Source organism: Pseudopipra pipra, chromosome 4 (assembly GCF_036250125.1).
Source record: "Pseudopipra pipra isolate bDixPip1 chromosome 4, bDixPip1.hap1, whole genome shotgun sequence".
Classification (NCBI taxonomy): Eukaryota; Metazoa; Chordata; class Aves; order Passeriformes; family Pipridae; genus Pseudopipra; species Pseudopipra pipra.
The window spans coordinates 12,932,198-12,946,995 of NC_087552.1; the positions used below are offsets into that span (position 1 = coordinate 12,932,198).

Genomic DNA, 14,798 nt, shown 5'->3' on the forward strand with positions numbered 1-14,798 from the left:
TACTGATTTGGTTTGAGTTTTTACATGATTTTTTGACCCCCTAATGAGTATAGTTACAGAGTAAATAATTTATCTGTTGGGTAGAGATGTTTGAGTGACTACACATTTAAGATTAACTTCTCTGCTTAAACATCAGGAAACACTTTTTTCACTGTGCAGCTGACAGAGCCCTGGCACAGATTGCCCAAAGAGACCACAGAGTCTCCATCCTTGGAGATACAAAAAAAAAGTACATGATTCTAGGTGGCTCAGCTTGAGTAAGGAGTTGGACCAGGTGCCCTTCTAACCTCAACCATTCTGTGGTTCTGTGAATTTGACATTTTAAATTGCTAAAATAGACTTATTTTAAGTGAAAATATTTATATGTATATTCATCTTTCTATTTTGGAAAGAATATCTGAATACAATGTGTTGCAAAGTTTTCCTGGTTTAAAAAACCAAAACTGGATGATTTCTTTAACCGTTGTTTCTTCTGAGGTTACTTAATTTATGTTGGATGAAATAATGGTCAAACTGAAATGCAAAAACTACAAAATAGGAAACGGAGATCGTAATAATGATCAAAGATTAAGCTCTAATTTGTCTAATTCAAAGTTGAGTTTATTTCTAAAGGATGTTGTTGTGATACTTGTCTTCTGCCTAAAAATACAAGTGTGCATGTTTTGGGGAGTTGGATTGATTTTCTAGGTGACAGGTTGTTGGAGCAGAAATATATTGTATATGCTTTGTTGAAATTAATTTTATGTAAGGTGCATTAAAATAACCAGATAAAAACTTCACCAGATATTCCTTTTTTCTTCTCTCGTAGTGGAAGTTTTTGTCCCTCCTTGTGTGTCAACCCCAGAATTTATCCACGCAGCCATGAGACCTGATGTGATCACAGAAACTGTGGTGGAAGTATCAACAGAGGAATCTGAGTCAATGGATGTATCTCCTGTCCCAACTTCCCCTGATATCCATGAACCAATGAAAAAGAAAAAAGGTACATATGGCTCTTGGTAGGAGCAATGTCAGAATTTATTTCTGATGTGCACTGCTGTGGGGGGTGCAGCTGATACAGGTGGAGGTAGATTAGATGATCTGTTACCTTTGCTCATATGAACAGACTGACTGGAGTCTGAAGTGTGAGTTCTTAGAAAATGGCACCGGAGCAGGAAAAAAGAAGGAGCAAGAGAATGGGCTTTGCCAAGCCATAAAGGCAAATGGTTTCTGTGTTTGCTGTTTTTTAACACAAAGTAGAGGAAGGATAGAGAAAGATGCAAAGAGGATTTACGTGGTGTGTAACCACTGGTGTCTGAATCTGAAATACGGATATATCTGGAGAGTGGATAGACTCAAGGTAATTGCAATGAAACAGCATGGTAAATACTAACCTAAAAAACCACAAATGAGTTAACAAAAACATGAGAAGATCTTCCTTGTGATATTTGTATCTTTCCTGTCTGACTGCTGTGTCTTTGAGGAGAAGCAATTCAGAACAGTGTTTGATTTCTAAGCATTCCATTATTGTATGGGAGGTTAGCACCTGGTGAGGTTGCTCTCTCTGTATCTGTCTGGTAGTTTTCTTACAGGCATCAATAAGATTTACATAACTTTAGGGATATTGCTTTAATAGAGCTTCTAGACATGCTAAGATGGAATATTTGTAATTTAGAGGGGAAAAAATGCAATGCAGTGGTAAAGTGATATAGATCCAAGATCTTTGAATTTCAGATTTAGTAAAACCACACACACATAACCATAACTCTACTGTAAATTAATTCAGAGTAAAACAGGCACTGGGCCAAAGAATGCAAATACACTGAGTTTTACTCGATACGTTTGGTCCTTACCTCACCTGCCATTAACTTGTCTGAAATTGAGTTAAATCTGCAACCAAATTATTAATTAAACTGGTTATGCAGTAGTAATCAAACAATTTAAGTTTATCCATATCTGTAGCAAGGAAACAGCAAGGGGAAAATACATGAACTGCTTCTTTCAGCAAAGACAAACTGTAAAATACTTTGCTTATGATTAACACTTGTTTTTCCCCGTGTTTTATGTGCAGCTGGCCGTAAACCCAAGACCCAACAGTCGGCTCTGGCTGATGGGTCTCCAGATCTGGGTATAAAGAAGAAACCTAGGGAAGGCAAAGGTATATCTTTTTCATTTATCGAGTCTTTAAAAATATGCAGTGCATGGTATCTGTCACAGGAAATACACACATCTTCAAAGGTTTGGTGGACGAGTTTGTACTGACTTCATTAGAGTTGGATTCGATGTCTTCAAATTTGTTTGTACAAGATCTGGCACAAGGATGTGTGCTTTGGAAGAGCCCTGTAGTACACTCCACAGTTAATAGGATTTCTCATATTTTATTTGCTTCGCTTTGTGTTTATTGACTTGTGACGTCTTTCGTGGTGTGTGTCAGCTTAGTGCTACACACATAATTTATTAAGCTGCTGCTGAAAGACTTGTTCTCAAGTAGTGGCAGCACATGGGCATTTAGAATGGTGATGGCTGGAAATGTTTTCTTAGTTAATTCACGAACTCCAGTGGGAATATATTCCTTTGACTAATAGGTTCAGTTTGGTTTAAGGGGAAAACCAAATGATGATCTGTTTCTGTAGTGGTTGAGTGAGGCATTTTGTGCTTGAGAGTCCTACTTTCCTAATGTTTCTCCTTATAAACAGTGGTTCCTTTCTTGGACTCCAAGCCCCTGCTATTCACTCAGCAGGGGGACAGATTGGGACATTTGCTCACAGGTTACCTTTGAGGTGGGGTGCGGTGTATCAGCTCTTCCCCTGTTTGTAGGTGAAAAATCTGGATCTCTTCCCCACTTACTGCACTGAAGGTTGTTTGGAGATGTTGCTATGGCAGGGAGTAACCAAGTTTAGTGACTTGTAGTGGCAGCACCCTAGAAAGACTGTGTAGTGGTCAGCTCCACTATTATTTTGAGATTTGCTTGAAAGCAAGGTCTCTACTGTTTACATAATTCCTTATCTGGCTACAGCTCCTGAGTCTTGCCAGTAGGGCAAGGAAGAATGGGACTGACGTCCTGCAGATGTTGGCTCATGGAAAGCAGTGCAAACAGTCATTAAACTTCCCTGCAGTGCCCACTGTTGCTGTCTTTGGATTTGGTGTAGGAGTGGACTTCAGTGAAGATCACAGATTTTGTATCTGCTGTGTTTAAAAGTGCATCTTATTTAATTGTCTCTGTCCTTTTTTTCTTTTTTAGCATTCTTAAATCCTTCTTAGCTTGCTTTCTAATTCAGATCTTGCTATTACAGCTTTCCATTACTTGAATAGTACATGTAAATTGTCCCAGGTCCTGGTTTGCTGCACAAATAACTTTGGAAAAGGAGACCTGTATTTCTGTCTCTTCTAGTTTTTGTACTGGTGATTTAATTCTGTAGCTGTTTTTTTACCAAGTGGAAGATGGTACTGCTTTCTGGTTTTGGGGGGATTTTTTTGCCTTTTTTTTTTAATCATATTTCCATGGACCCTTATAATGATCTACTTATGTCTCTTGTTCTCATGAAGTATCTCATTCCATATTTTACACTACAACTGGAATAAAATATTTTTTTCTTAATATAGTCTAGCTAGATGTGCTGCAAAACATTTTGTTACTGGATTTAATTTTTGTTACTTATTTAAAAAAATTACTTGCAGATATAGGCTATTTAATATCCAGCATGTTTTTGGAAAACCAGAAATTATTTTAGAGCTCAGTACTGCCAGAGTGAAGTCTTGGAGGAAGAGAGCTGGTTGTGCACATTTGGAAAGGGTTGGCATATAGGTAATCCTTCTTTTGTGCATTCCTGGTGCTTTCTGGTGCAAAGTGAAGCAGCTGTAAATCTGATTTACTTGTGCCCTACAGTTTATTACATGGGAGGAACTGGAGAGACATCGTAGTATTTTTACTTTAAGTGAGATAGTGGGTTTTTTTTTTTGTCCTCACATAGTGGATTGCCAATTTTTGGCATGGTTTCTCTTTCCATACTTTGTTTTTCATTTGCATAAATACTCTCTTTAAACTGTAGGCAGTTAGAGGGAGCAAAACTGTGTTTGAGCCTCTCTCTCTCCTCATAGATGCAGCAGCTCATTGACACACACAGTACCTTGTATAATTCACATACTCCCTGGCCATTGGTCTCTCTATTTTGAAATGACAGTTAACATTCTTAAGCAGCTGGCAGCTGTAATAATCATCTAACCACAAAAATGTCTTTAAAATTTAAAATACTCTGGACTGAAGTTAAGACAGGTAACAGTAATGTCTAGCTCAGTGGCTGCTTACTGATTAACCTGAGACCTTTCTGATGGTGATGGGAGCTGTATGGTAGTAAATAAAGCTTCTCTCTTCCTAGCAAGGTGCAGGCAGCACATGTTCCTAAGTCCAGCCTGGTACACAGATGCTTAAAAGCAGGTTGAATTTAAACCTGTTCAGAAAATAGATTTTACAGGGATGTCTCTCTTTTCCTCGGGAGTCTGTAAGCTTGGATTCATAGTATTAGGAGTGTCTGGTTCTGAGGAGAAAGGGTTTTAAGAGTGGTTCAAAATTGTGTTAAACATTTGTAAAATGACTTTTCTGTGTTAAATGTATAGCAGTTTTAGCTGACACAGCAGCCCATCTGAAGTATCACTGGGTCTGGCAATAGTAGATGGCTTCTGAGAGGTATAGGTATTACACAGTCTTCCTGGGGAAAAAAAGCTTTTATTTAGGTCAATACAGAGCATGAGAGGAAAAGAGAAACCTGCTGAGTCAGCAGCACTGTTCCTGCAGAAAAAATTGGGCACACTCAGGAATGATTTCTCTTGAATTTCCTTTTTACTTCCTAAGACTTAAGCCCACCTATGCTTTTGCAAAGAATCTGCTGCAGACCTGCAGCATCTGGCGGTGGACCCAGAAATTCTCTTTCTGAGGAGCTAAAGAATAAACCCCCAAGGGATTAATTCCCTAAAATGCAGGATGATTTAAACATTCCTGAGTTCTCTTCTTGACTCTTTCCTCAAATGGGTCCTATTCAAATGTCTCTGAAATCTAGTGCAAGTAGGATTTTGGTAGCTCTTGAGTAAGTACTTGCTGTTGTTTGGAGCATGTGGTAAAGTACTGTTTTTTCTATCTATGAGGTGGTCTTCCAGAAGATGGAAACTAGTTTTTTTTTACCCTTTGGGGTTTATAGCTAAGTTCTCAAATTCTGCAGCAGTGGTCTTGAAGCTGCCTTAATGTCTTCAGCATGGCATAACAAGTTCTATGCTAGGTCACTAAATCTCAGGAATTAAAGACCTTTTCACACACAGACACACACACAAATTGGTGTGTCACTCCCATGTCACTCCCTGGAAGTGAAGAATTGGGATTAATGTTCTGAGGTTATTATTCTTGTAGATCTGTCATAGTTCTCCCTTCTCAGAAACGTGAGGAGTTGTCTTCAGCTGTAGGAACTGTGGTGTGATCTGCTTTTTTCTTTGCTTCTCTTACCCTTTTCCTAGATGCACATGGTCTAGTCAGAGTGCAGACAATCCCCATGTTATGTTCAGTGCCATCCTGTCATGAACCCTCTTTTGGGGCTTCTCCAGTGGGAATGGTACAACCTCTTGAATACCTAAGAAGTGCATTAAATTCTTCTTTAGAGTGACTTCATTTTATATTCCCCTAATTATAGAAAGGTACATGGGATTTCTGCCATGTGAGTACTTACTGTCAAGAAGTTGGACTGTCTTTGCACCTAGAAGGATGTTGGTCACTGCAGCATATATTTGGGAAGAGTCAGGACATGGGGCTGTCACCAGGCATTGTGGGAGCCCCAGAACCTGGACAAACTTCACTGCAGTTGAGATGTTTTGGTATTACAGGTTGTATGTCTTTTGTAAATTACTTATTTGTGTCCTCCTGTCCTTCAGTGTCATAAAATACTGACATTTTCATTCCCTGTTCAATCAAATATGAGAAGAAAATTCTGAGCTCTCGTCCTGCTGAACAGATGTAGGTTGTAGTGACTTGGAACACCCTCCCACACTTCTTTTCAAGAACTCAGAATGAGTGTTGGATTGAAAAGGTTCCTGTGCTGTATAGCAGATCACTTGGATTAACTCCTTTCAGAATGTAAATATTTATGGAAGCTTTACAAAACTTGCCAAAATGAATGAATATGTGCAGGTGACATGACGTGCCATCCTCTGTATAACATTGCTTGTAATGCAGGTCACTCAGAGTTACCTAAATGTGGAGAACTTTCTGTTGTCTTTAAAAGTGGTTTTCTAATATTTAAATGATTTCTGATTATAGGAAATACAACATACTTATGGGAGTTCCTTCTGGACCTTCTCCAGGACAAAAACACTTGTCCTCGATACATTAAATGGACTCAGCGAGAGAAGGGAATCTTTAAACTTGTGGACTCAAAAGCTGTCTCCAAACTCTGGGGAAAACACAAAAACAAACCTGACATGAACTATGAGACTATGGGAAGAGCCCTGAGGTAAAAATTCTTACAACCTTAAGTTACCTACCATAATTTTAAATCTGATTCTTAATTTTGCCTCCAGAAATAAAACAGTGCTGAAATTTAAACGTTTTGCCCTCTTGCTGACTTAGCCTTCAGTCTTGCAGTCCCTATTGCTTTTTATGTTACCAGCAAATTTGCAATTTAATTCCTGAAGTATGTATTTAAAAGGTCAGATTTTTTTTTCAGGTAGGTCCTTCAGATCCCTCGCCAGGGTGTTCTGCCACCTTCTTCCCACACCTCTTCACACTGTAGATATTAGTACTGTGGTTACTTCAGCTTTACTTGTTAGTACAGAATGAGGTTTTCTACTTGTTGCTTACTACTTGACTCTATTTCTCTTGCAGATACTACTATCAAAGAGGAATCCTGGCAAAGGTTGAGGGACAGAGGCTTGTGTATCAGTTTAAGGAGATGCCAAAAAACATAGTTGTCATAGATGATGACAAAAGTGAGTCCTGCAATGAAGATTTGTCGATGCCTGCAGATGAGAAGTCATTGGAAAGAGTGTCTTTATCTGCAGAAAACCTTTTAAAAGCAGCAAGCTCTGCACGTGGAGGAAAGAATTCCTCTCAGTTAAGCTGTACCAGAGCAGAAAAAGGAGTCACCAGAGTCGTGAATATCGCCTCGCCAGCGCATGACACATCCTCATCTCGGCCCTCAACTACCAGCACTACTGTCCCAGCAACAACAGCTCCCAGGTTTGTATTATTATGTGCCCTGGGTTTGTCTTCTCTTCATGACAAGCAGCTTTTTTGTTAGGAAGCTGTCTTTTAGGGTTTTTTGTCTATGTTTTAAATGTTGGAAATAGTTTCTGATTTGCAAGTAGCAGTGTAATTTAGAGTCACAGAATGGTTTGGCTTGGAAGGGACCTTAAAGATCATGTAGTATCTGTAATGGTGCCCTGTGTTTTGGCATAAACACACACATCTTCCTTTAATTTGTAGGACTGTTCGTGTGGCAATGCAAGTGCCTGTTGTCATGACCTCTCTGGGACAGAAAATCTCCACCGTGGCAGTGCAGTCGGTGAACGCGGGGTCACCGCTAATAACCAACACGAGCCCAACAACAGCGACAACCCCAAAGGTAGTAATCCAGACAATCCCTACTGTGATGCCAACCTCTGCTGAAAATGGAGACAAAATCACAATGCAGCCTGCCAAAATCATTACCATCCCTGCCACGCAACTCACGCAGTGTCAGTTACAAACAAAAACGGGCCTGTCCGGCTCAGGAAGTATTAACATTGTGGGAGCCCCGTTGGCTGTTAGAGCACTAACCCCAGTGTCTATAGCTCATGGGACACCAGTAATGAGACTATCGGTGCCTGCTCAGCAGGCCTCTGGCCAGACTCCTCCCAGGGTGATTAGTGCAGTTTTAAAAAGCCCCGAAGTTAAATCAGACACAGCGGCTTCAAAACAGGAGTGTGAAGTGAAAACACTGCAGCTGGTAAAAGAAGAGAAGCCGGCAGATGGAAGCAAGACTGTGACCCACGTAGTAGTAGTTAGCACGCCCTCAGCTATTGCCCTTCCTGTAACAATGAAAACAGAAGGAATCATAACGTGTGAAAAATGAAGAATAGGCTGCTTCCAGCATGGACCTTGCCTGTAACGGTTTTGAGTATACTGACATAATTGGGGGAGGGATGTGGATGCCACCACCAAGTCAAAAAGGAGAGTTTTGGAATGTTAATAAACATGAATTTGTTGAAGACTTACTGGAAAAAAACAAAATTATTTTCCCGTGTTTCAGTGGGAATTGAACCACATTTGATATGCTGACAAAAACTGCCTCTTCCAGTTGGGAAACAGCTGAACCTATGGAGAAGGAAAGATAGAGGGACTGAAAAGGGACCAAACTATTCACTACGCTACCGGTTACCAAGTTACACTAAGACCTGGAACACTAAAAGAGAGCTGTGTGAGAGGTTTGCCTTGGTTTTTAGTTTTCAGGGGGAGAGGAAAGTCTCATTGTTACACAAATGGCAAATTTGATGCAGTTTATGTGCATACCAGCGATTACTACTGTGCCCACAGTACTCAACTGGTGCTATGTGAAAAACTCTGCTATACTAGACATTGTAGAAAGTGAAATAAAGGAGGTTTAAGAGCTTCTAAAAGAAGACAGAGACCTAGAGGGATTTTTGTATCATACAGCTTAAGCAGATTCAAAATGAAAGCCTTAGACTGATTTTCAGTTATCTTTCTTGAAATAAGCTAATGGCTTGTTTGTGTAAAGCTTTTTTATTAAAACAAATTTTTTAAAAACCTTGTACCTAGCACAGTATTGTTATAGAATGACATGTAACATATTTTGTATGGTAGTTTAAAGTCTGTCTAAATTTCTTAATCGTGGACAAAGTAGCAGCAGGCTTCCTGCCTTCTGCTGTAACATGCCTGTGTCTCTCACTTAGCCTTGGCATCTGTGCATACATTTCAGTTTCAGCTCTACTCTGTCACTTGAAAGGTCACGCCCAGCATGAGCTTTTGTCAGGTAGTTCTAAACCTGTAAATTTTTTTTAGTTGAAGTTAAGAGGGAAGTACCAGTGTTCGGAACGAACTATAATAGTTTGTATATTCAACATTTGAAGTATATTCTATTTTGTTGTACTCTTGTTTCAAAGTGTATTCAAGTAGGTTTTACTGAAATACAGAAACAAAATTTAATGGTGTTTGGTCTGCTTTTTATTTTTTACTTTTTTCCTTTCAACCTATTAACCACCTTTTCTGCTTATTTGAAATTTTCCAGGCGTTCAGCCTAAGATAGATGATACAGCATGAAATTTTGGAACTGCTCACTACTCTGAATGGCTGACCAGCTCTTGCACTCAGTACACCCAGATATTTTTTGTTAAAGTATCTGTGAAGCTTGTGGTAGCTGGTGAGGTAACTTCTGACAGAGGTCTAGTTCTCTTACACTTTTTCAGGTTGTTGAGGGCACCCATGAGCTCTGGGAGCTACCTAACTGCTCCTCCAGGTACACCTCAGTTTCCTAAGGCTGCACTGCAGAAGAGAGGTAGAAATGAGCAGTGTTCTAATCTCTGATGATCTCACAGAGGCAGACTGAAAGTACTGGGACACAGAAACAAGAAAGAGAAATACTGAGTTAACACTGCTGGTTCTTTTGATGTTGTCTCCATTGACATTTCCAACTTGGCTTCAGCGCAAATACAGGACTTCTTTTTTTTTTTTTTTTCTGGATGGAGTAAGTATCGGAATAGGTTTTCCATTTGTAATTGCTCTGAAATTAGAGGTATCATGATACAAGGCTGCGGGGTAAAGCTCGTGTGAGAACACACAGTACACAGATATTTGCTCCATGTTTGCAGTCCATGCACATGACTTAAAATAGATGCAGGGGAGCTTCCCTTGTTTTCATGGGGACCACAGGGGCACGTTGGCTTGTGGGGACCCAGGTCCCCAGTGGACTCCCAATTCCTAGTGAGATGCCCTGGAAAGTCTTCAGAGCGGGAACTTGGGTAATCTTGAGATTATCTAAGTCTAGATGACCATCTTAGTACTTCATGTCTGGAAGAGCAATTTCAACAGATACCTGGAACTGAGGTCTTGATAAAGGAAACCAGAATGAATACTTAGGTGTGAAAACCAAGCTACCTCTCAATTCCTAGCAGTAAGCCCTGTTCTTCCCTTTGACTGGTAAGAAGTGTGGGAGTAGCTCCATACAGCCAAGCCAGCAGGTGAGGAGTTTTGAAAGTCTTTGGGAAAATGTATTATTTTTCATAATTCTAAGCGAGGAAGTGGCGTTTAAGAACAAAGCAATGAAAAAGCTGAAGCAGGTAAAGCGTGGTGGAGATGGCAGCAATCCCTCCCACCAGCAGCAACCCAAAGAAGCAAAGGTTCTTATGCAGGAGCTGTGTTTCTGGCCTGGGGTAGGGGACAAAGACCCCTTCACAGGAGGAAATGTGGGAGAAAGAAGAGGAATTATGTTGCTAAGAAAGGATTAGGACAGAAAGGGGAAGGTGGGCAATGGCTCGATTAATTTGGTAGTCTGGGATGCACTGTTATGGGTAAAGAGAAATGGAGCACTGTGAAGAGAGGCAGGTAGAACAAACCTGCCTCAAAAGACAAGAGGAGAGAAAAGTAATAGGGTTTTTAAACCTACATTTGTAAGTCCTGTCTGTAAGAAATCTTTTTCTAAATGGTTGTCACTTGATCATACATGAAAGATGCTGCATCTCGGAGCGTGAAATGTCTGCCTCCAGTATTTGTAATTAAAACCTTTCCGACGCCTAATTTAGATACACTGGAAGTCAAATGGGGACAAGCTGTTTTCCTGGAAATAGATAAGGACTTGAGCTGATGACCTTCTCTTAAGTTAGAGCCAAGACTTCATTATGTCATGGCAAAAACGAACGGAATGGAGGTGCACATGTACTACTCGTGGGATAGTCAGCTCGGAGCCCGTGCTCTGAGACACTGTTACTGCCAGTGCTGCATCTTGCCACAGAACTGGTGATGGTCTTTTGGCTCTCTCCCCTGGCCACCCAGTGAGCAGCACACAATGCTGGCTGACAGAGGACATTTAACAGAGGCTCGAGAAGTGAGAACCTCAATCTGTATGAGGATGTGCCGTAACTGAAATGGGAAGGGAACTTAACCCGACTTGAAACAGTGAGGATTTTGTTAACCTTTCCACGTATGCCTTTGTACTCCTCACTTTTTTAAATGTAGCTGCTACCTTAGAAGTACAACAGCCTTTTTGTCACAGTCAGGTAGTGATTTCAGTGTATCTGCTTAAGCACAGCTCTTCAGCATTGCTTTGTGTGCGTGCGGTGCCTCTGAGTTCCTCTGAGATCCGGTTTCCTTCAGAGTTGGTGTGTAATCTCAGTAGCAAAGCCGTGCCTTTTACAAGAGGCAGCCTCTCCTCGGGGATTTCTTCAGCCAAATGTCAGAGGGTTGAGTCCCATCTGTGACTGAAAGTCTCAGAGCATTCCCTAGTGTGGAAGTTTGCTCTTCAATGTGCTGCTTTCAGTGAGATATGAGGAAGGAATTCTTCACTCGGGGGGTGGTGAGCCACTGGCGGTTGCTCAGATAAGTTGTGGATGGCCCCATTCCTGGAGTGTTCAAGGCCAGGTTGGATGGGGCTTTGAGCAAGGTTGGTGTAGCAGGGGAGTTGGAACTGCATCATCTTTAAGGTCCCTTCCAAACCAAACCATTCTATGATTCTATGAATTAATTAGTATGTTTTTACTGGTGGTGGTGGAGGATGTGATCCTAGGATGAAGGAGCTTTGGTCAGGTTTGTAACATCTACAATGAAGAGAAGAACACTAGAGTATTGGAAAAGTCAGTATCTAGCTGTACTCCCAGACTTTTTCAATCCCATTGAAAAACCTGTTATTTTCTACCTGTGTGAAAGCAGGACTCACTTTTACATCTGAAGCTGGTGGCTCATGTAGGAGAGTCCAGGCTTAACTCATCCTTGGCGAGCAGTAACTTTTCTAGATGTGGGAATGGAATGAAACTCATGTGAAGTGAGCATGCTTTATACAGAAGGCATTGAGACATATACAGTCAAGGTATCACTGATTTTACAGATACATTTTTACTTTTCCTGTAACTACTGTTGTAAGTTATAGGATGAAAAGGTTGATGCTTTGTAATCCACAGGGAAGAAAAAAGTCTTAACTGAGTTGCAACTCAGATCTCAGTATCAAAATTTTGGGTAGTGACAAGAAAAGTTGAAAGGGAAATCCTATCCTGGAGCCTGCTGTTTTTGTTAACTCTCTCCTGGACATCTTGCTTAGAGAAGGGTTCTGGGCCCTAACACAACTAAACTTGTCTCAATAAGGCGTGTTGAAAGAAAGGCTGAGCTCTTGGGATCCTCTGCTGCTTGATTTCATCAGTTTTAGGGCTTTGGAGAATTACATCTGAGGTGATGAAGGATGAGTGAGCCACTGGCAGTCAGGAGTTGATGAGGAAACAAAGAGGTGCCCGAAGTCCCAGTTCTCACTCGCCCTGACACATGCAGCAGGGATCTCGGTTGCAGGTGAAGATTGTCACTGCCAGAACAAGATAAGTGCAATTCTGCCGCATAGAGACAGTTCAAACAGCAGGTGTTAAGCTTATTAAGTGAAGAAGATCCAAGTGACACTATCTACTTGTGATCTAATTGTTCTCCGAGAGAGATAGTGTTTTAATAAGCTTGCAACAGCTTCTGCCTTTCATCAAATTAAACAACTGGGTCATTTCTTCCTTCATCTCACTTGAGGGTGAGGGAAAAGTGTCACTGATAAAGCTAATGCAGCTTTTATTCAAGATCAGAGCAAGGGATCTGTTTAGACTTTTTTTAGCCCTGGTGTGCTTATAAGGCAGACAGCCACGAGAAGAGCTTTGAAGACATTTTTACTGTAAGAGTCATACTGCTACATAGGAAAAACAAATCAAAACCCTTTCTGCTTCTTCCTATGAAAAACATTCAGTATATTGATATTTAGAGCTGGCAAAAGCATTTCAGTGCTGCAGGCCTGCCTCTTGCTGCATAAAACAAAGCAAGAGCAGTATGTCATTTAAGTCTTTCAAAACAGACTTCTCTGCAAAATAAATTTCATGGCAAGTACTGGAATAAAAGGGTGAAGATGTCTGGGAAGTTACCAGTTAATTTCTGTGGGTTGTCTACCTTTTATTGAAATCCAGCAGAAAGGGTTCACTGTTGTGCTTGTAGCAGGGAGGTGTGATTTTCTGAGTATGACAATATTAAGAATTGCCTGGAGATGGGGAGAGTCCCCAGCCTTTTCAATTATTCCACTCTCCCCTCGCCTTCAAAATTACCCTTTAAGGAGATGAAGCAGTGAACATCTACTGTCACGTGGCCAGGGTGGAAGAAGAATCCCAGCCCTTTCCACTTCAGGAGAGGTCTGCAGTGATGGCAGCATCATATAAATCAGACTGTTCCTCCACAGTTTGGTTTCTTTTGTGGGAGAGGTAGCATTGCAAGCCAGGGTCTGAGTTAAAGTGCCGTAAGAATCATCCAGATACCAAATACCACACTGTGAGAGTGACAGTGGGAATTTTGCAGCTGTGACAGTTCAGCTCCTGTGGTAAACAAGGCCTTCCATAATCGGTGCTGTGGCTCTGTGCCCTGGCAGTGGTGGAGCCGCCACACTGATTGACACCTCGACTGGCCTTAGGAAAATGGAGCTGCTTAGACAGGAGTGAAATGAAATTAAGGGCTTTCTGGTGTTTGGTGTGTTTTTGTTTGGGTTTTTTGTTTGTTTGTTTTGGTTTGGTTTGGTTTTTTATGGTTTAGTTTGTTTTTAAATACAGATCTGAGTACAAGTATTACCCTTGTTCTCAAGTCAGGGCTTTCTACCACAAGTGCAGTTTCTTCTAGAAACTGCCAAAAAGAGTCTGGATGGAAACTCCAGCTTTCTGGTGTGACTTTTTGTGGTAGATGAGCAAGGATTTGACTTATTAAAGGTATCATCTTGTATGTCTGCATTGTGGTGTTGCTTTCAGAAGTGCTTAGCTACAGATGACTACATACCTGCATTAACAGGCACTTGTATTCCTTCTCCTCCTTGCAAGACCATTTGAGGGAAGGTCCTAAGAGAAGATAATCCTAAAGGAGAAGGATTGCATCTCATCCCCTCAGAGAGCAATTGAGGGCAACCAGCACCAGGAAAAGGAAGCTGTCACAGCCTAATTGGTGTGAAAGGCTCCTGGCAGGGATGCTCCAAGGTCTGCCTTCCTGTGGGGCATTAGGAGCATTGCATCTCTGGCCCAAAATCTCCCCCAAAAGAGCCACCCCTGGCGGCTTCCAGGGACACAACTTGCTCTTTCTGAAGTCCCATCTGCCTGGTAAGAGTATTCACCAAGGACAGTATCCCCTTGGTTGTAAAATCCTTTCATTCTGGGGAAATTCAAATCCACATAAATCCCAGGCTGGTTAAAGGGGCCTCTGCGTGGAAGCAGATCATTGCCCTCATCCTTCAAGGGCCAGGAACACGTGCAGAGTGTGTTATTACAGCCCTGCAACAGCACTTCACTTGTTTGCCTGACAAGGGAGTGTGTTTGTGTAGGAATTTGGGACTTCCAGTTGCCGGACTCTGTACTTCACTTATCAGCAATGCAAGTACAGTAATTTATGGGCTGTGTAAAGCACAGAGCTGTGGCGCTTCTTGCTCTTCAAATTAGGTTTTAAAATAAGGTGACAAATTGAGCTGCCTGCTGTGGGGAGCCAGCCCTGCCAGGCATCTGAGCAGCTCTCAGGGAGGGATATTTGCCCTCTGCTTTGCAGGACTGGCCAGGTTTGTAGCTCCACACAACTGCTGGAAATGGTAATA

The 14,798-nt window shown here is 41.4% G+C and overlaps 1 protein-coding gene across 4 annotated transcripts in view; it reads left to right on the forward strand.

Moving 5' to 3' along the window:
- Positions 1–9,160, forward strand: part of ELF2 (E74 like ETS transcription factor 2) — a 35,339-nt gene extending 26,179 nt beyond the window's left edge. For all 4 annotated transcript variants that reach the window (XM_064651614.1, XM_064651616.1, XM_064651613.1 and 1 more), the window contains 5 exons: positions 809–982; positions 2,051–2,137; positions 6,278–6,470; positions 6,842–7,195; positions 7,442–9,160. In XM_064651614.1, coding sequence (XP_064507684.1) covers positions 809–982; positions 2,051–2,137; positions 6,278–6,470; positions 6,842–7,195; positions 7,442–8,069 — 1,436 coding nt within the window. In that variant the 3' untranslated portion in view covers positions 8,070–9,160. The remainder of the gene's footprint in view (positions 1–808; positions 983–2,050; positions 2,138–6,277; positions 6,471–6,841; positions 7,196–7,441) is intronic.
- Positions 9,161–14,798: the final 5,638 nt, after the last annotated feature.